General features: G+C 43.9%; 1 protein-coding gene across 1 annotated transcript in view; it reads left to right on the top strand.

Annotated features, from left to right (window-relative positions):
* Nucleotides 1–11,053, top strand: part of PLXNA1 (plexin A1) — a 260,073-nt gene extending 249,020 nt beyond the window's left edge. Inside the window, 1 exon segment of the mRNA XM_056804732.1 lies at nucleotides 3,924–11,053. Within this exon segment, the coding sequence (XP_056660710.1) occupies nucleotides 3,924–4,019 (96 nt within the window). The 3' untranslated portion in view covers nucleotides 4,020–11,053.
* Nucleotides 11,054–20,070: the final 9,017 nt, after the last annotated feature.

The following is a 20,070-nucleotide window of genomic DNA, read 5'->3' on the forward strand; positions in this document are numbered from 1 at the left end:
TTAGATAGGTAGGAGGCATAAGTGATAGAAAAGATGGGAAAATAGATAGGAAAGTCAGAAAAAGAAGGAGAGATAGAGGAAAGATAGAAGAGACAGGAGAGACAGATGATAAGGGAGCAGCTAGATGGCTCAATGGGTTGAGAGTCAGACCCAGAGGTCCTGGGTTCAAATTTGGCCTCAGTCACTTCCTAGCTATGTGACCCTAGGTAATCACTTAACTCCATTGCCAAACCCTTATTGCTTTTCTCTCTTGGAACAAATGCCAATATTGATTTTAAGATGAAAGGTAAGGGTTAAACAAAAGATATGTAGATAGATAGAAGAAAAGATAGAAGATGAAAGAGATAGATATCTAAGAAAGATAGAAGAGATTGGTGATTGCTGTGTAGGTAGATAGGACACTTATTAAGCACTTACTGTGTGCCAGGAACTATACTATGGAGATACCCAAAAAGGATAGCTCTTATCTCTAAGAGCTACATTCTAAAAGAGATAAATCAAGAAGAGGATTTGGGAAATAGGGTAGGGGTTTAGGCGAGTGAAGCTTACTCCATGGGGAAAGACAGATAATCCAGAGATGGAGCATTCCAGAGAGGGAGTTTAGGTAGGACTGAAATGAGTTTTAGCCAGAGTCTCCCCAATTCCAAGAGTGACCTCAAAACAGCCTCAAGTGGGGACATGAGGCAACCTGGAGCCCAAGACTGTCTGAGAGAGATGTAGCTGATATGCAGTGGAAAGTTTGGGAGTGAAAGGTCTTGAGTTTGAGGCCTGTGACCTTAGATAAAGGATTTCATTTTCTCGGGCCCCTGTTCTTGTATAAAATATAAGAATAGTCACTGTCTCACCTCATCTGAATGGTGGTGGTGCTCCCAAGTGGGCCCAGTATCATGCCAGCTGCTACTGTTGGCATGTCTTCCCTCTAGCCCCCCCCTTCACCCCAACTTCAGGAGGTGACCCATTTCCATCCAGCACAGTAACTCGAAGGGGAGGGCTGAACTTGGACCTCTTGAGTCCAGATCCTAGGTCTTGTGTGACCTTGGGTCATTTTCCATCTCTGGGCCTCAGTGTTTACATCTGTACAGTGAGAAGTTTGGCCTGGTTGATTGTCAAAGGTTCCTCCTGGGCCCCTTACCAGCTTCCCCTTTCTGGTTTCTCCTGTACTCCTTGACTGACTTGTACTCCCTCAGAAGCTGCTTTTATGACGAGAAATTCTACCTTTTCAAAAAATAATATTATTTTTATTGGTCTATTTTATTTCAACACTTTCCCAACAATACTCCAGGCTCCCTGCCCAGTTCCCTACAAAAAAGATTCCCACTAACTTCCTGATGGTATGGTGGAGACTCTTAGTCACTTTCCATCTTTTCAGTTTCCTGGTGGTTAAGGGGCAGGAAGGATGGGTGGTGAGTGCTTGAACTGAGAGCATGATGCCAACATTACCCATTGAATCCAACCCAGTTCTGTTGACTCTTAGCGCCATCTTTGTCTCATGGTCTCCATTGTGTATATCGTAGTCGGTGCTACCTTGTTTTTTAGCTAAATCCTTCTAACTGCATCTCCTTTCTCTAGTGGGGAATGCCTTTCTTTGGGCTTAAAAATGGCTGTCATCAGACTGCAGACTTCTCTGGCAGTCATCTCACCTCCTTTAATCTTTAAACTCTCTCTGAGTCTGATTTTCCAGAACTTTGATGAACTTCTAGGGCCCTTTCTAACTCTATGACAAGTTTTTTTTTTTTTTTTTTTATCAGACAATGCAACAAGACCTTACTGATCCTCATATATTGAGGGTCCTGCCCAGTGCCTGACTCTTCTGAAGTATTATGGGAAGGTAGGGGATAGCCCCTGGCTTCAAGGAATGTACAGGTCAATCAGGAAGAGACAGTTGCAAACATGTCAAGAGCTTTTGAGCATCTAAGACAGCATATGGTCAGGAGCTCTCAGCAGTCAGCACTCTTCAGAGTGCTGCTTCAGGCTTCAGAGAAAGGGAAGAGATCAGCGGGACCTGGGGACGTTGTGGAAGGCTTTCATGTATGAAGTGTGAGCTAGTCTTGGGCCTTGAAGGACCATCTCAGCTTATGTCCGGTGCAAACCTAATAACCCACAATCTCTGTTAAGGACCTGATTTCTTTCTGTCCTCATGTAGAAATGTGGCACCTGTTGTTTATTGACTCTTTCCCTGGCTCTCTCCCAGGAAGGGAGAGGCCATGTTGGTACGGTCTAGGTAACTTGCTGCAATCCCACGAACGCCCCCTGCGCAGCAAGTCTCACTCTGGGGCTTTTGGAGAATGCCTCTTTGGCTCTTAGTTGGTTACCCAGTTTGATACACACCCCCCTCGGGTGATGAGTTTTGCTTATGGCTCTCAAGATAAAAGGAAGGTCAGATGTCTGGCTATTGAGGTATTCCCAGCTCCTGACCTCAACAGTTGGGCAGCTGGGTGACCCAAGAGGTTGTTGAAGTCATCTGATTGAGTCTGATGTGCTTTCTCCGATGTTCATAAGGCATTGTCATTTTTCATTGGCTCAGGTTACCTAGATGGGAGGTTATTGGTTGTAGTTTCTGGAAGGAGGCTTGTTCATTAGTTGGGATATATAGTATCGGGCAGGTAAATGCTGAATCTGGGCTTCCAGACTGGTCTGTGGAATTCTTTAACTAAGAAACTACCTCTTACCATTATGGGTTGTCACCTTTCCGCCTTACCATCCTAGAGAATTGCTTGGAAGATTAAGAGGATTGGACCATGGCCCAAGGTCTCATGGCCAGTGTACCTGAGGAGGGATTTGAATTCGGATCTTCCCCATTACAGAACCATCTCTCCACTGTCTATTAGACCCAGAGGGGGCCTTATAGAACATGTAGTCCAATTCTCTCACTTTGGGGAAACTGAGGCTTGTGTGCCCATGGTCACAAAGCTAATTAGTGACCAAAGCAAGACTTCAACCTTAGATGGGATTATTGCTGGAAGAGAATTCAGAGACCACTTGTCCAACGCCTTCATGTGTGGACAAGCAGACTGAGGTTCCAGAGTGAGGGGTCGCCCAGATAGCAGGCCTTAGAAGAGACATTTGAATTTAGATTGTGTTTCCAAGTGTGGAGCCCTTTCTACCACGCCATCTTGCCTTTAATGTTGGGATTCTGCGGCTAGCAGCTCTTGTCAACTGTACCGTGTGGGATGAAGCCTTCTCGGTGAGAATGGAGCACTGATAGGTCTGAGTATGTAGCCTGGAGCTCTGCCATTCATTTCTCAGAGCACGAGGAAGCCTTCTCGGTGGCAGAGTTTCTTATTGGTTGGGGTATAGAGAAGAGAGCGGATTGGTCCAAGTCCGTAACTTGGAGAGATCCCATTAAGCATGAGGAGGCCTTCTCAGTGGTGCGGCCATAGACGTTAGAATGATCATTGGTTAGAGCACATAGCGGTTGTAGCAAACACAGATAGAAACAGATCCTTGTGACTTGGCAAGCCGCGCATTCATAGCTCTGTTATGTTATATTTCTATTTATTTTGTGAACTATTTGCCAGTTGCATTTTAGTCTGGTTCCCCTGCACTGGGAGTTTCACAGAGGCAAATGGGATGCTTTCGCCGTGCAGAATAAGGCTTTCTGATTGGTTGGTGGCTATTAGCATGGGACTTCCTTGTAAGTTTGGGCTCCTTAGTGCTCTGTGATGTGGGAGGACCTTTGCGAAGCTGGGAGAGTCCAAAAGACACCGTTGTGGTCAACCCTATTTCCCTGAACTTTTCTTCAGACTGAGCAAGACTGCAGAAAAGCAGAAAGCCTTCCCAGCAGGGTGTAGACAGGATAGCCATCTGTGGAATGAAGACCGCCTGTGATCTGTGTGTGGTGCCTCGACTCTCCCACAGAAGCTGTCGGGTGGCCCATGCATCCCCTCCACTCACTGCCCTCTCCTTTCTTGTTTCCTTCACAGATCTTGGCTGCTTTGGAGAAGGATGAGCAGACGCGAAAGCAGCGGCTTAGGAGTAAGCTGGAGCAGGTGATAGACACTATGGCCCTGAGCAGCTGAGAAGTCCAGAAGGGCTCCTGGTGACTTTTTCCTAGTGGCGGACTCTGAGAACCAGAGAGACAGAGACAGAGAGAGAGGCCAGCAGCAGGGGCAGCAGAGTTTGTCCCCACCCTGGCCATGCCTGGGAGGAAGCGGGGGACCACGCTGCACTCACCAGAGCCCCTCCTGAGCCATCCAGCACCTCCATGCCAAGGAAAACTCAAACACTTGCTCTGCTGCAGAAGGGGAAAATCACAAAACCCAAACACCCACCTGCCTGCCTGGAGAGACAGAGAAGGACCTTTCCAGGCAAAAGCACATGGTGGGAGGCAGAAGAGACTGGAATGACTTGGCAAGGAGGCAGCAGCCGTGCACGCCTCCACCCCTCACCGAAAGCTGGCACAGTGGGAATGGTGCTCCCTTTGGGGGACGATGCCGGGGGAGAGGGTGGGTATCTTGGAACCTCCCCTCTGCCTCCCCATCCCCTTTTTCTTGGAGGTTTCAGATTTTAAATCCTCCAAATGTGACTGTTTTCTTCCACTCTCTCATCTGTCCCCCTGGACCTAGTCCACCCCACACCCCACACCCTCCCACTGTCTTTGTCATTTACCTGCTCTATTTGCACAGCTTACCCAGCGTCAAAAATTTCCTTTTACAAATCTACCAATGGAGAGGGAAAAAAAGATGACAAGCAAGATTTTATGTAGGACAGGAAATTGGCTCTCCCCCCGCCAAAAAAAGTGAGGGGGAACCTTTGAACTAGTTGTCAGAGCCCAGGTGGCACAAAAAAGGAAAAGACAGTATGCAGAGGGGGTTGAATTTTCCTGGCCCGCTACCTGTCATCTGTAGACCTCTTAGCACACATTGGAGAGAAAAGCCCCTGGGTGCTCCCCAGATCTAGAGAAGGAGGCCAGAGTTGGAGCATGCAAGGGGGGCAGTTCCTGTCCTGAAGAAGGCATAGACAAAGCCTGGGAGGTGCCCATGTCTTTGTTTCTGTCCCACATCATTCTTAAGGGCTGCGGGGAGCTGGTCAAATGGGACAGGGAGGCTGTGTGGACCATACACCCTCTCTTCCTGGTCCCTCTGTGCTCCCTGCTTCTTTCCCCATTCCCATTATCCCAAGCTCTAGCCTGTTCCCCTCTCCATGGGCTTCCTAAATTAGCAACCTTCTCCAACCCAGCATATCTTCCTGCAGGGCCAAAGGAGGAAATCCCTCTTGATCCCAAGCTCTTCTACTGATAGGTCCATATATTGGAAACCCATACCTGGTTCTGGACCTGAGACAACAATCTCTCTGTGGAGAGCTTTGCCTGAGTGAAATCTGCTCCATTTGGAGTTCCCCATTTGTCTCACCTCCTTTTGGGAAAGGGCTTGATGCCGTTGGACTGTCCACATGCCCAGAACATCTTGTTCCTGGGTTGTGGTCATGGGTGAAAGTGAAAGCCCTTCACTCAGTTCCCAGAGATGAGGAGAGGCAGAGAGAGGACTGACCCCTTTTCCATCCCTCACTTCTGCTGTTGAAAGGAAAGAGGCAAGGCAAGACTCTCCCCTTCCCTTCCTTACAGGGTTGAATCATGACCCTACAGGCAAGAGTCCTCATTATTTCTGGTTGAGTCACAGAACCACAGGGACATTGGCTCCTGAGGAGCCTCCTAGAGCTGGGTGACGAGGTGAGCAGAGCAGTTCTCAGCCAAGTCCAAATGCCACTCCCCAACCTTCTTCCCTGTTTGCTCTATGTTGGGACATCTTTGTTAGAACTGGGCCTGTGAAGGGGCCAGGAGAGAAGGGAGTTTCCAGCAGCAGACTCTTCAGAGAAGTCACCAAGTTTAGGGCAGAAATGCTTTGGCTAATGGTGAGAGGGAGTGTATCACTAACTTTTGTTTGGCCAAGCCTTCTGTTGTCCTTGAGTCTTATCCAGCAGCAGCTGGCCACAAGCTCTGTTCTCCAAGCCTAATAAACAGAAGAAATAGAGACAGATTTCCTGTGGATTCAGTTGGAAGGTAGACTGGTGAACAGAGGGCACTGTTCTCCTTACTTTCCCTCCACCACATCCTCTTCTTCCTCTTCCTCATGACTGTTTTCATCATGCATCATCGTTGTACCACCATTCTCAGGAGCACCATCATCATCATCATCACCAAGGTTATTCCTACCAACTGTGCTTGAAACTCTTTTTTTTGGTCACCCAACAACCCCAATGCAATGAGTACTTTTTTGGTCTTGTCCCCTGGAAGATGACTGTTTTTAACTTGACCACAATTTCTGGGCAACTTATACCGCCAGTAACTTCCATGCTCAACTATGAGAGGCCACCATGAACCTGTAGAGTGCTTGGGGATCCCCCATAAGACCTCCAGGACCTATGGCTGAACATCATAGGTGTTTATTATCCCTCAACTACCAGTCATTAAACCAACTCTCCACAAATCTAGGCCAAATGTGGCCCAAGATAGACTTTGATCTCTTCTGGTGCAGCCCTAAAACTTCACACACAGGACTAGTTCTTAAATCTGTCCAGAGTGTCTTTACTTCTCTCCCTCTCTCTCTCTCTCTCTCTCTCTCTCTCTCTCTCTCTCTCTCTCTCTCTCTCTCTCTCACTGTCTTGTCTTTCCTTTCCTCTGTCATCCCCTCTTGTCCTCTCCCCCTGGGTAATTTCCAAGTTCCCATCCAGTTTAAAATCTAGCACCATGTGGTGAACCTCAGAGTGGTGATGGGATTTGGGGGGAGGTTTTTTTTTTTCTTTAAAGAGGAAAGAAAGAAAAAAGAAAGCCTGTTTGGTTCTCCTGTAGTGGCTTTACTGATGAAGACCGTAGCCACAGTTGAGAGAGCGCTCCCTCAGTTCCTCAGCCAGGCCAAGGTGATGCTGTTCACTATATGTATTGCTGCTGCCTCAGCCTCGGACCACGGGGAGCCAGGCCTGTCCTCCAAGTGGGCCATTCCAGTGACCCCGAGGGACTGCTCTGTATCCGTTCACGCCCTCAGTGACCAAGTAAGAACAAATGAAGTTTTTAATTCAAAAACAGAGAATTGTGTATATATATATATGTGGTTACAACCTAAATCTCCAGCCCCAGGAGGGTCCTGTATAGTTGACTGAAGGAGAAAATTTAGGGGAAAAAAGGAAAAAAGATATAGAATAAGAAAATTAAGCCAGTGGGAAAAACAAAACAAAAAAAAACAAAACAAACACAAAAAACAAACAAACAAAACCAAACATACCAAATGGTCTGGAAGGAACTTCCAAGAGTTTATCACCAAGCGGAACAATCTTTGAAGCCTGAACACCTCTAATTATGCGGTGATTTCGTTTTTTTAACATTTCAAGGAGGAAGAAAAAGCTACCCCAAGTCCTCAGAAAGTCCGGGACTGCATAGGACCCGCGAATTACTGCATGAGCGTGCTAGATTTTAGTCTGAGTTGATCTTTTTAAATCTGCAAGTGTTGAATACTAGAGGTTGTTTAGACCTTTTTTATTATTATTATTATTATGATTTTTAATTAATTTGTCACTTCTTGTAAAAGGAAAAAATGGATGAAAGTAGACTTACCTTCTCCAGTTTACTTCTAAAATGGTACTAAAGGTTTCTGTGTACTTTAAGGGACAGCTAACTGTGATGGGACCAGCAGTATCACCACTCCTCAGGGCACCTGATCTTTCCCAGGGGGTCTCAGGGAGGCCCAGAGGAGAGAGGACTCTTGCTTCTCGGAGGTGACTGGGTCTCTTGGTGAAGGGAATCAACCCTGGGAGGCTAGTTCCAAAATATTAGATTTCCATTGTTTTTGAAGACTTGGGTCTGCAGGGAGAACCCCTTATTGACCTAAATGGAATTTTTGGGTTCATTTTTCTGCTCACTGGATGCCCCCTCCCCCATCAGGATTCCTCTTCCTACCCTCCACACCTCCACTGAATTTAGACTCATGGATGGGGGGGTTATGGGGGCTTATTTAGAGTCAATAGTGGTTCCCCCAACCAGTGTGGGGGAAGCCACTTTGGAATCAATCCTGATCTTTGACTCAGGAAGTACTCATTCACCATGAAACTATCGGGACATATGACAGATGAGGAAACCAATTCTGAGGCTCCAGAAACAAGATGGAGATGTATGCTTGGAGACCTCTGTTTCTGTGCTATTCAGTTCTTGATGAATTGGGATAAAGACTTTCCTCAGGGCAGTGGGCTAATCTTAGGCCTCAGTTGCACATTTCTTTTGATCAGACCTTCCAGGAATTCAAGAATTAGAAGTTTAGGATTAGAATGTGATGTTATGGTCAGGGTCAGACCAAGTGATGGCCTGATGATCCCACCTAACATCTCAGTCAAGGTCTTTTGTCCTCCCCATTACCCCCTGCAAGTCCCTGGAAACTTTGAGGTTCTAGACCAAGACTTTGGCATCAGTCAGGAAGAGGGTTCTTGTAGCTAACCACCATGATCTTGAAGGACAAAATTCACTTCAATTCCACAAGGCTTCTGAGAGAAAGTGCTAGGCAAGTAAAACCCCACACTTTAAATGATCTCATCTAGCCTTGCAAATAATTCAGGGAAATAACTGCCCACAACATGCCATCTGGACTGGCCCATGCTCATGAAGGCCCGCTCACGTCATCCCCTAGACTCTGCTGCCATTCTCGTGCATGAGGGATAGTCTGGTTTCATCAAACCTGACCCTGCTCATTCAGAAATTATAATTATTCTGATAGGAGTTGGGCTGATGCTTCTCTTTGTGTTATCTATAAAGGATTTAAGTCATTTGTGGGGAGGAGGAACAAGGGGCATGTTTAACCTACTTGAGACACAGATTGGTTTCAAGCCTCCTCAAGTAGTTTAGAAGCTTCCATTTATGCAAAATGATTGACAATGCTAATTACAAATCATTCTTATCTATTCATTAAAGCCAGCCCCCTAAGGATCTCTACTAGAGAGTGCTTCCTTTGCCTCATTCTAATTATCATATGTGCTTAAAAGTAGGCAAAATGCACTTCCTTTTGTGCAAGTCTGTAATCTAGATTTGAAGGCCAGTGGGAGGAATAGTGACTTTGGAGTCAGGAAGACCTAGGTTCAGGGCCCAGTTGGGACACATATCAGCTGTGTTATCCTGGCCAAGTCACTTCTCATTGCCTCAAGCAACTCTCCAAGACCATCCATGAGCATTAGTAGAAGGAATTCCTTCCCTGGGATGTTCCTATACCAATGAAATTTTAGGTTTTGTTCTTCTTACCCCCTCTTCCCAAAATACATCAATCCAGACTTTAATTGAAACCAACTTTGCCCCAGTATCTCAACCAGTGAGTTAGAGCCTAGGGGAGCCACAAACAGCCACAGCTGATTTGGCTGCTTCTCCCAGAGGAAGGAACAAATTCAGGTCTATTTCAGGAAAAGCTGGTGAATGGACCACTGGGAAGGGAAAGAGCAAGAGAAAACAAGGTCTAGTCCTGGTTAGGGTTGAGGGTTCTTCATACACCACTTGGGTTTCACCCTCCACCGTTGGCAGATTTGCTAGCCAAACTGGCATCGAGTTGATTTTATCCATTTCCAAGCCTTAGGGAAGGTAAGCCAATGGGCCATAAACTCAAGCCAATGGGGTGACCGTAGAAACAATTCCAGCAGCATGGGGTAGTGGAAGGGGGCTAGACTGAATCAAGCAGCCTTGGCTCCACAGTCAACCTTGAAACAAACTCACTGCTTGACTTGGGCAGGTGACTCCTCTCTGTTCTTAATGTTCTCTGGAAAGTGGAGAGGAGAAGAGTTGGATGCAAATGGCCCCATGGCCCATCCAGTTCTAATAACAGCCTCAGTGAGGAGAGTAGGAAGGGTGTGAGAGCATCTCCCTGCAAGAGTCTTTGGTTCAGACTCCCACCAGGCACCCTGATCTTCCAGTGGAGTCACGGATACCTCCAAGAAAACTCTACTGGGGTCTTAGAAGCCTAAGATACCCCAAGTGTCCCCTGTGTTTCTTTGCCAGAGAGCAGGGGGAGGGGCACTGGGCTGGGGCCTACCTGCCATCTCTCTAAGGAGACCAGAATCTACCTCATGCTTCCCTCTTCATGCTCCAAAGCACGGACCTGTCCCTTCCCCAGTCCTTGTCGACTCTAGACTGCCCTCCACCACATGGTTGGCTTGGATCAGGGAGTGTGTGTGTGCCCAGAAGTCTGGTGGGCAGACGAGGGCTTCAGAAACTCCTTTCACCTGAGTCAGTAGTCTTCATGAATTGCTCTGACCCCAAAATTCATCTTTCCTCTCCCCCCCCCCAACACCCTCTGGGCACGAGCCTTCCTGCTCTTAGCTAAGCTGGTCCTTGGTTATCCTTTGCTGGGCTCAGCCTCGAAGCCTCTCTAGCTCAGAAAATCCTGCTTCTGTTTGGCATAATCTTGGAGAGCCCCGGGGTCACCTCCATGCCCTAGTGAGACAGACTTTAGGGGAGGGCAAGACCTTGATCTTGAGTGGGCCCAAAAGTTGGCTCTTTAGTGGAATGGCAACTGGCATTTTAGTCCTTAACGCTTAAAATCCTCCTGGAACACACCTACATGCACACACATAGTCACCACCACCAGGAAAAACAGCACGGCACTGCCTCTCTGAGCTCCAGGTTTCATAGGATCAATGGGGCCCTCTTCTTGGTCCTCCCTTTCCCCCCAAGGTAACTAAATTTGCATCCACTCCCGTTTTCTTTATCATTTAGCCTTCGGGAGGAACCCCTCCTGGTTCTCCCCACTCCCCAGCCCCCAGTCTTGGAATCAGCGGCTCAAATCCTTGGCCTCACCAGATAGGATAGATATATTTAGAGAGAGATTTATATTTTTAAGATGAAGCGCACAATTAGCTGTCCTTTAACGTCGTCGTCCACATTTCAAATGGAGAGAAGACAGATGGTTTTAATGGTCTGATCAGTGGTTCCGATAAACGTTACTCAGTCGCTCCACGTTGGAAGCAGTGGGGCCCATAGCTCCTCGCGCCCTTGGACTGTGTAAATATCCCGCTATTTCCTATTTTAATGTTCTTCAGATTTAGTATTTGTAAATAAAAGCGCATCAAGGAGAGATTAAACATTTTTGCTAAACTCTGTGTCTCCTGGTGTTATTTCATATTGTCCTGTTTGCTGTCAGATAAGACTGGTGATGAAAGAGGGGTGGTGGGTGAGCCTCACCTTCTTGGCAGTGGGCTAGATGGGAGACAGATTGCACAAGAGCAGAAAGAGTCAGGAGACGGACACCTCTCTGGGCAGCTGGGTGGCTCAGTGGATAGAGAGCCAGACCTGGAGTCAGGAAGACCTGGCTTGAAATGTGGCCTCAGACACTTCCTCGCTGTGTGAACCTGAACATATCACTTCACCTCAATTGCCCAGCCCTTATTACTGCTCTTCTGCGTGAAAATTAAAATTAATATACAATAGCTCAAGTATTATATTTATAAATTTATGTATCATTATAATTAATTATATATTATATTATTTTATATATTATATTGTTTATTATATATTATACAATTATAATTTATAATAAAAATTAAATTTATAAATTATAACATTTATTAAATTAAAAATTAGAGTTAAAAGGAGCTAACTCAAGCCTTGATCTCAAACAAGAAGAGAAGGAGGAGCCCCAGAAAGTTATAAACAGTCCTGTTTTAAAGACCCAGGTAAATGAAGGGAAAAGGATGCTGGGAAATACAAAAGGAATTCTGGGGAATGTAGTCCTGGGGTTCAAGATTTTCCAACTATACAGAATCAATACTTAGTATCAATTTTAAGACAAGATAAGGGTTAAAAAGAAAAAAAGAAATATGGCTCCTCAGAGCCTCATTTGGAAGGTAGGTCTGGGACAGTGGAAAGAACCCAGATTTATGGTCAGAGAACCTGGCCGTACCCTGTGTCTGGCATTATCTGTGTGACTTTGGGCTTCAGTTTCCTTATCTAGAAAATTAGGGCCTTGGGCCAGATAGTTCCAGATAGTTCCAGATAGCTCCAGAGATAGCTCTGAATATAGGGATCATCATTTGTCAAACGATGATGACAAAGCCCTTCCTCTAGGTCCCAAAGTATCCGTAGATTTGAAACGTAAATAAGAATAGTAGAACATATAAAAGTCGAAGGGACTACCTTGGGAGATAGTGAACTCCCCATCACCGAGAGCCTTGTAAGTCAAAGTAATAGGATCATTTGTCTGAGATGCTGGAGACAGGATGCCTCCTCGGCTACAGGTGAAGTCAAACACGAAACACCTGATCCAAACACTAGGGATACAAATGCAAGCAGGAAGAAAGAGCTCTTGCCCTTAAGGAGCTTACGGTCTAATGGGAAAAGGCAATATTTCTTTAAATTTCATTAGCTATTTCCTAATTTAAAAAAATATTTAATTCATTTAAAAAATTTTCAAGTTCCAAACTATTCCCCCCTCCTGGCCCTTGAGAAGGGAAGCAATATGGTATCAGTTACACATGTGAAGTCATGCAAGACGTATTGCCACATGAGAAAGCCCAAAACAACAAAGTGACACAAATAAGAAAAGATAGTCCACACCTTCAAGAAATTTATAATGAGGGAAGACAGCATACAAAAGGAAATTGAAAAAAGAGCCTGAGTAGAGAGTTGGCTACAAGGGGTACTCTATGGGGAGGGGGTCCCCTGGAGTTAAAGCCAAGCAGAACAGCTCATGGAAGATGGAGTCACCTGGAAGATCATGAGCCTAATGTAAAGGAAGGCTTTGGGAGGAGTTTCAACCACTACCCTCCTGCCTTTCCATTAGAGGACAGAAGCAACTTATAAACTCTTAAACATATAAGAGGTAGCTGAAAAGTGGACAGGTATGGGGAAGTCTCAAAGGGCATTTTGGAGAACCCTGGATAAGCGAGGGGAAGAGTGGAGAGAGCAAATGTGGACTGGATATTTCTTCAAAATGGTGGTTCCAGGAGGAACTGACCAAGCAGAGGAGAGAGCCACAGAGGGTTCCAGAGAGAGGGAACCATGATGGAAAAATCTTAGAGTCAGCAGAAAGCCAGGAGAGGCTGCCACCAAAGCCATAAAGATCTGATATCTAGCCTACATAGGGAATTCATACGAATGCATATTCAGTAACTTCTGTTGACTCGCTTTGCCTTTTTTTAGATCAGAGACAGGGCTTAAAGGGAATGTAGGGATTATACATAGAATACATTTTATAGGCAGGATCAGTGAAGATAAAGAACCAACAGAGTAGAGCCCCATGTTGCCCACTTAAAGATGGCCTCTAAAGTCTTTGAAACTCAGATTTTTTGAAGTTACCCAACTGGGAGTCTAAAGACCCCAGCGATAGCTCTGGCTCTTGCTTCGTGTGCCGCCTTACTTATGTCCGCTCAGTTTTGTGGGCTTCAGATTCCTTCTCTGGTAAATGGGAGACTTACACCAAATGATGACCGAGGTCCTTTCTGGCTCCCATGGCCTTTGAGTGTATGGCTTCATTTCAGAAGGTGATTCACATAGAACTGGTCCAGGCATGCACAAGATGGCCCTCCCCACTCAAGACTTGGAGGGCACTGGAAATAAGCAGACAAATTGGGTTGGGATTTTCTCTTGCCCAGGCCAAATCTCAGCCTTTCTTTGACAAAAGTCAGTGGGATCACGAGAGGCCGCACTGATGATGGGGAAAGAATGCTGGACCAAGAGGAAGGAATCCACTGGCTTTCACTATTGATTCATTGTGTCACCTTGGACAAGTTGTTTTCCCTTTTTAGGCCTCAGAGGCCCCATCTGTGAAATGAGAGGGTTTGCCTAGAGAGGTAATCTTTTTTGTGTCAAAGACCCCTTCTCACAATAACATTTTTAAATACATAAGATATATAGGATTGCAACAGAAAACAATTCTATTGAATAGAGCTTCCAAATTTTTAAAAAAGAAACTTAGGGAGCCCAGGATTAAGAACCCCTGGCCTAAGTCTCTAAGCCCTCAAACCTCCAGGACAAGTGAACATGGTTGAGGCAAGAGAGGGCTCCATGATGGGGTCTACTCTTTTAAACAAAGGCCATTTTCTGCAAGTAGTTGATCACAGTCCTTTATTTAGGTTGGCTAATGGACTGCATTGTGTTTGCATTTGTGGGGATGGATTCCTAGGATCATAGATTATAGAAGAAGGGGATCTTGGAGATTACAGTCCATTTGCCACATTTTACATCAGAGGAAACCGAGATTCAGAGGAACTATCATTGCAATGCCAGGGCTCAAACCTAGACCTTCTACCCTTCCTGGTTCACACACACATTTCACCTGAGATAAGGGTCATAGCTAATTGGGACAGGGTGAAAAGCAAGTATCTGGAGATTGAATTTGGCACCTTTGCCCAATTGGATGGTGATCTAACCATTACATTGTAGAAACAGAGCCTTTAAGCCAGAAGGAATTTGGGAGAACATCTTAGTCTGTCCCAGTGGTTCCCAACCTGGACATACTATGGGTGACTAAAATATAAATTCTTTGACTTAGACCATGTCTGTTCATCATGGTGCTGGCTAAAGCTATGAGGGTGGGGAGGAAGCCCAAAATGGGAAGAGCAAAACCTAGAGAAGGAGGAACCCAATTTTTACATTTACAGATTTTCATATGTAATGACCTTTTGTAGTAGAGTTTTGTTGACTAGTACAAATTTAACATGACTTGGGTTGGGAAATATCATGGCAAGGTCACCAGACTCGGGGTCAAGAGACCATGGTTCATATCTCAAATCCAACATTTCTTAGATGTGTAACTGTGGGAAAAAAGACCTTTCTGAGTTCAGTCCCTATCCTTCTTCTGGTGAGGGACAGAGACACAGATGCAGAGAGACAGAGGTGGGGTGGGTGGGAGAGAGACAAAAAGAGAAGAAGAAGAGAGAGGGACAAGGAGGAGAGGGGGAAGTAGTGGGAGAGAGGGGGGAGAAGAAAAGAGAGAGAAGGAAGAGAAGAAGAAGAAGAAGAAGAAGAAGAAGAAGAAGAAGAAGAAGAAGAAGAAGAAGAAGAAGAAGAAGAAGAAGAAGAAGAAAAGAAGAAGAAGAAGAAGAAGAAGAAGAAGAAAAGAAGAAGAAGAAGAAGAAGAAGAAGAAGAAGAAGAAGAAGAAGAAGAAGAAGAAGAAGAAGAAAAGAAGAACAAGAACAAGAAGAACAAGAACAAGAAGAAGAAGTCAAAGATAAGGAGAGAGAAGAAGAGAAGATGAAGAGAGGGAGAGGGGAAAGAAGAGAGAGAGAGAGAGAGAGAGAGAGAGAGAGAGAGAGAGAGAGAGAGAGAGAGAGAGAGAGAGAGAGAGAGAGAGAGATGGGGAAACCTAGATAATAGGAGATAGATGGATAGATATAGAGACATGGACAGATGATAGAGGGGGGATGGATTGCATGGTCAGACAAATAGATATCGATAATAGATGAGATAGATACAGATATATAGATAAATGATAGATATACAAAGACTGATAGAAATACACCCAATTGAAGTATTTATTAAGCACCAACTTTTTTATTTACCAGCAGACCCTGTGCTTGGGGGAGATTCAACATATACGTGTATAAGAATATACAAACATAAATGGAGAATAAATCGAGCTCCTAGTAATTTCTGAGGTTGGGACTGGGTCCTGTCGGTAACTCAGCTCAGCCCCCAAATCCCTGAGAGCCAACTGTGTCACACTCAAAAGCGGGCTCGGCTTCCAAAAAGAAAAAAAAATAACTAGGTAATCACCATGAAATTGCATGAGGAGCAAATATAGAAAAAAAGATCTTGTTTAGAGGATGACGGGTCCTATTCTCACCATCAAACCATTCTGGGTTTTCAGCTTGAGACATCCACAATCAGCATTAGACATGCACTGAGTCAATTACAACTCGTTATATCAAGCCATAGAGCAGAACCATCCCTGAAATCAGTCAGCGCCTGTCACAGCGCCATAATCAGAGGCAGCCGCATCAGAGATTATCAAGAGTAATTATACAGTAAGTACAGTGCCGGAATCAACTGTATTTTGATTGATCTATATATTAGCTTATCAAGGATATTAAAATAATCAGCTATTAATAGGGGCTTTGCAGTGAACTCAGACTGGGGTATGTGAATGGAAATAATCATAAAAATAGCTTCCATTTTTATTTAGTGCCTGGAGATTTACAAATGCTTTTTCTCAGAAGAACCTTTTAATGTGTAGGCATGACAAGGATTATTATCCCCATTTTACAGATGAGTAAACTAAGAACCAGAAATAGGAAGTGTGTTCTCTAAGATTGCACAGTTATTAAGTGGTAAATCTGTGACTCATAGTCATTAGATGCCAAACCAAGGAATCCCGCCCCATCATTGCATCACCTCCCTTTTAAAAAACAAGCAAAAACACTCATGTCTTAAAATTGATCATACATATTGGTTCCAAGGCAGAAGAGTGGCAAGGACTAGGCAATGGGGGTTAAATGACTTATCCAGGGTCACACATTAAGGTCAAATTTGAACCCAGGCCCTCCTGACTCCAGGCATGGCCCTCTATTATGCCACTTAGCTGCTCCTCCTTAAACTCTTTATAACAATCCTTATTCCCCTTCTCTCAGCAAATAGCTTTGTTCTCTGCCTGACTCAGAAAACTGAAACCTCTTGAGCTCTCTTTGTACCTCTTAGAACTCTCTGCATCTTCACCTTCTTCTCCTTCCCTACTCTAGTCTTGGGTAAAGAGTTCGTTCTCATCTGGTGCCCTCAAACCTCTCCTCTCCTATCTTGCCTTTGAGCCTTGAGCCTGCTCCACCACACATTTCCTCCCTCTCATTTAAGAAGGTGATAGATAAACAGGAAACCCTAAAAATCTAAGGGATACTAACTAAGCTTTTACCCACTCCCAACTAGACCTCACGGTCTTTCTTCTCCTGGAAACCAGGAGAAGAAAAACTATTTCTCCCTATGACTAACTACAACCCCAAATTTCTATCTAATCAACCTATTTCCAGTAACTTATAAATTAATGTATTTATCTTAAATCTCTTGTCTCCAAAATATCAAAAAGACAAGCCAGAGCAACTTGGGGGAGGCAACTAGGTGCTAGACTCAGAATCAGGAAGACCTGACTTCAAACCCAGCCTCAGACACTATATAACTATAGGACCCTGGGCAAGTCACTTAACCTCAGTCTGTTTCCTTTTCAATAAAGCATAAAAATATGAAAAATTTAAATTTAAAAATTTAAAAATAGCACCTACCTCCCAGGGCTGTTATGAGAATCAAAGGAAATAATATTTGTAAAGCACTTTGCAAACCTTACAGTGCTATAAATAGCACCCTTCATTTAAAAAAAATGCTGATCCTTCTACTTTGAATCAGTGCTGTGTTATCAGTTCTAAGGCAGAAGGCCTTGGAGGTTAAGTGATTTGTCCAGGGTCACACATCTAGGAAGTATCTGAGGTCTGATTTGAACCCAGGACTTTTATATTTCTTTCCCCCTGCTAAAGAGAATAACCTCTGAACTGAAAAGGATCAAGCAAAAATGGTTAGTGAGGAGTAGGGGCACACCTCTCTTCCCTTGATGAGTCCAGATAAGCTACATCCTAGGATAATGAAAGGACTGATAAATGTGATTATCAAGCAGCTGCCAGGGATCTTTGCAAGATTGTGGAGAATAGAGGTGCCATGGGAGCAGAGGAGGCAAATGTTCCCATTTGGGGGGGAAGAGAATAGAATCTGAAAACTATGGACCGATAAGCTTGACATGGATGCCTAGACAATTCTGTGATGTATTATTAAAGGGCTTGTTAGTGAAGATCCAGAGAGGGAAATGGTGAACACAGAGAATCTGCAGGGATTCATCAAGGACACGTCAAGCCGGATCAATCTCATCTCCTTTTTTGACAGGGCTCCTAGACTGGTAGATTGAGGAAGGCTCAATAAATGCCTACCTAGATTTTGGAAAGGAATTCAATAAAAAAAGTTTCTTGGGTTCTTCTTATGGTCAAGATGGAAGGAAGTCAGGTAGACGATGAAACAGGTGGATTTGGAGTTGACTGAATGATTGGATCTGTTAAAGAGGCATTGAGGAAGTGATGGTAGTTCAGAAGTAGATCTCTAGGGGAATGCCCCACAGATCTGTTCTTATTACAAGGCTGCTCCATTTTCTGGATAGTGATGTGGATCAGGGCACAGAGGTCAGAGGTTTCAGATGTGCAGATGGCACAAAAAGGTAGGAAGGAGAGCTAAAATGCTCAGGATTCAGGAAAAACTCAAAATGATGATATGGTTGGACCAAGTCTAATAGGATGAAAATAGTAAGCATAAATGTCTTATACTTAGGTTTAAAAAAATCAACTTTCCAAATATGAGATAGGAAATCATGAGGCTGAATTTCTTTCTGGAAAAAATGTAGGGATTTTAGGGGGCTTTAAGATCAATATGAATCAACAATGTGATATGGATGCTACCCCCACCCCCACCCAAGCTGATGTAATCTTAGATTCTGTTAAGCCAGGACTGATAGTGGGCAGCTAGGTGGCTCAGTGGAGAGAGCCAGGCTGAGATGGGGTGGGGAGATTGTCTTGGGTTTAAATCTAGCTTTGGATATTTTCTAGTTGGGTGATCCTGGACAAGTCACTTAACCCTCATTGCCTAGCCCTTACCTCTCTTCTGCCTTAAAACCAATCCACAGTACTAATTCAAAGATGGAAGGTAAGGGTTTAAAAAAAAGAAGGGACTGATGGGGCAGTGGAGACAAGGAGGTCTCAGGTTTAAATCTGGCCCTGAATGCTTCCTAGCTATGTGACCCTGAGCAGGTCACTTAACCCCAACTTGCCTATCCCTTATCACTCTTCTGCCTTGGAGCCAATACTTAGTATTTATTTTAAGATGGAAGATAAGGGTTTTTAAATTTTTATTTTTAAAGATAAAAAAAAAATTTCCCAATTACAGGTAATAATAGTTTTCCACATACATTTTCCGAAGTTATGAGATCCAAAATGTATCCCTCTCTCCCTTCCCTCTCTCCTTTTGGAAAATGGTAAGTAATTTGATATGGGTTATACCTTTATAATCATGCAAAACATTTCCATGTTGTTCATTGTTGTAAGAATATTCACAGAAAACCCAAACCCCCAAATAAAAATAAACTAAAGTGAAAAATCATATGATTTGATCTGCATTCGGACTCCAACAGATCTCGGAGGCAGATAGCATTCTTTGTCAGAAGTCCTTCAGAATTGCCCTGGATCATTGTATTGCTGACACAATTGATCATCATGCAATATTGCTGTCACTGTGTACAATGTTCTCCTGGTTCTGTTTAATTCACTCTGCATCAGTTCATGTAGGTCTTTCCAATTTGTTTTTAATAACATCTTGTTCACCAGTTCTTACAGCTCAATAGTATTACATCACCATCATATACTACAATTTGTTCAGCCATTCCCCAATTGAGGGACATTCCCTCAATTTCAATTCTTTGCCATTACAAAAAGAGCTACAATAACTATTTTTGTACAATTAGGTCCCCCCCCCTTAAAAGCTCTTTGGGATACAGATTTGATAGTAGTTTTACTGGATCAAAGGATATGCACATTTTAAAAGCCCTTTGGGCATAGTTCCAAATTGCCCTCCAGAATGGTTGGATCAATTTACAACTTCACCAACAATGCATTAATGTCCCAATTTTGCCACATCCCCTCCAACATTTATCACTTTCTTTTACTGCCATATTGGCACAACCTGATAGGTATGAGGTGGTACCTTAGAGTTGTTTTAATTTGCATTTCTCTAATCAATAGTGATTTAGAATATTTTTTTCATATGATATTTGATAGGTTTGATTTCTTCATCTGAAAACTTCATCTGTTCATATCTTTTGATCACAGGAAATTATTAGGAAATTATTCTCATAAATTTGAATTAGTTCTCTATGTTTTTGAGAAATAAGATCTTTATCAAGAGAAATTTGTTCTAAGTTTTTTTCCTCCCAGTTTGTTTCTTCCCTTTTTTCTTAGTTGCATTGATTTTGTTTGTACAAAACTTTTAAATTTAATGGAATAAAAATTATTCATTTTACATCTTGTAATGTTCTCTATGTTTTGTTTGGTCATAAATTCTTCCCTTCTCCATAGATTTGACAGGACAACTATTCTCTGTT

This window comes from Monodelphis domestica, chromosome 7 (assembly GCF_027887165.1).
Source record: "Monodelphis domestica isolate mMonDom1 chromosome 7, mMonDom1.pri, whole genome shotgun sequence".
NCBI lineage: Eukaryota > Metazoa > Chordata > Mammalia > Didelphimorphia > Didelphidae > Monodelphis > Monodelphis domestica.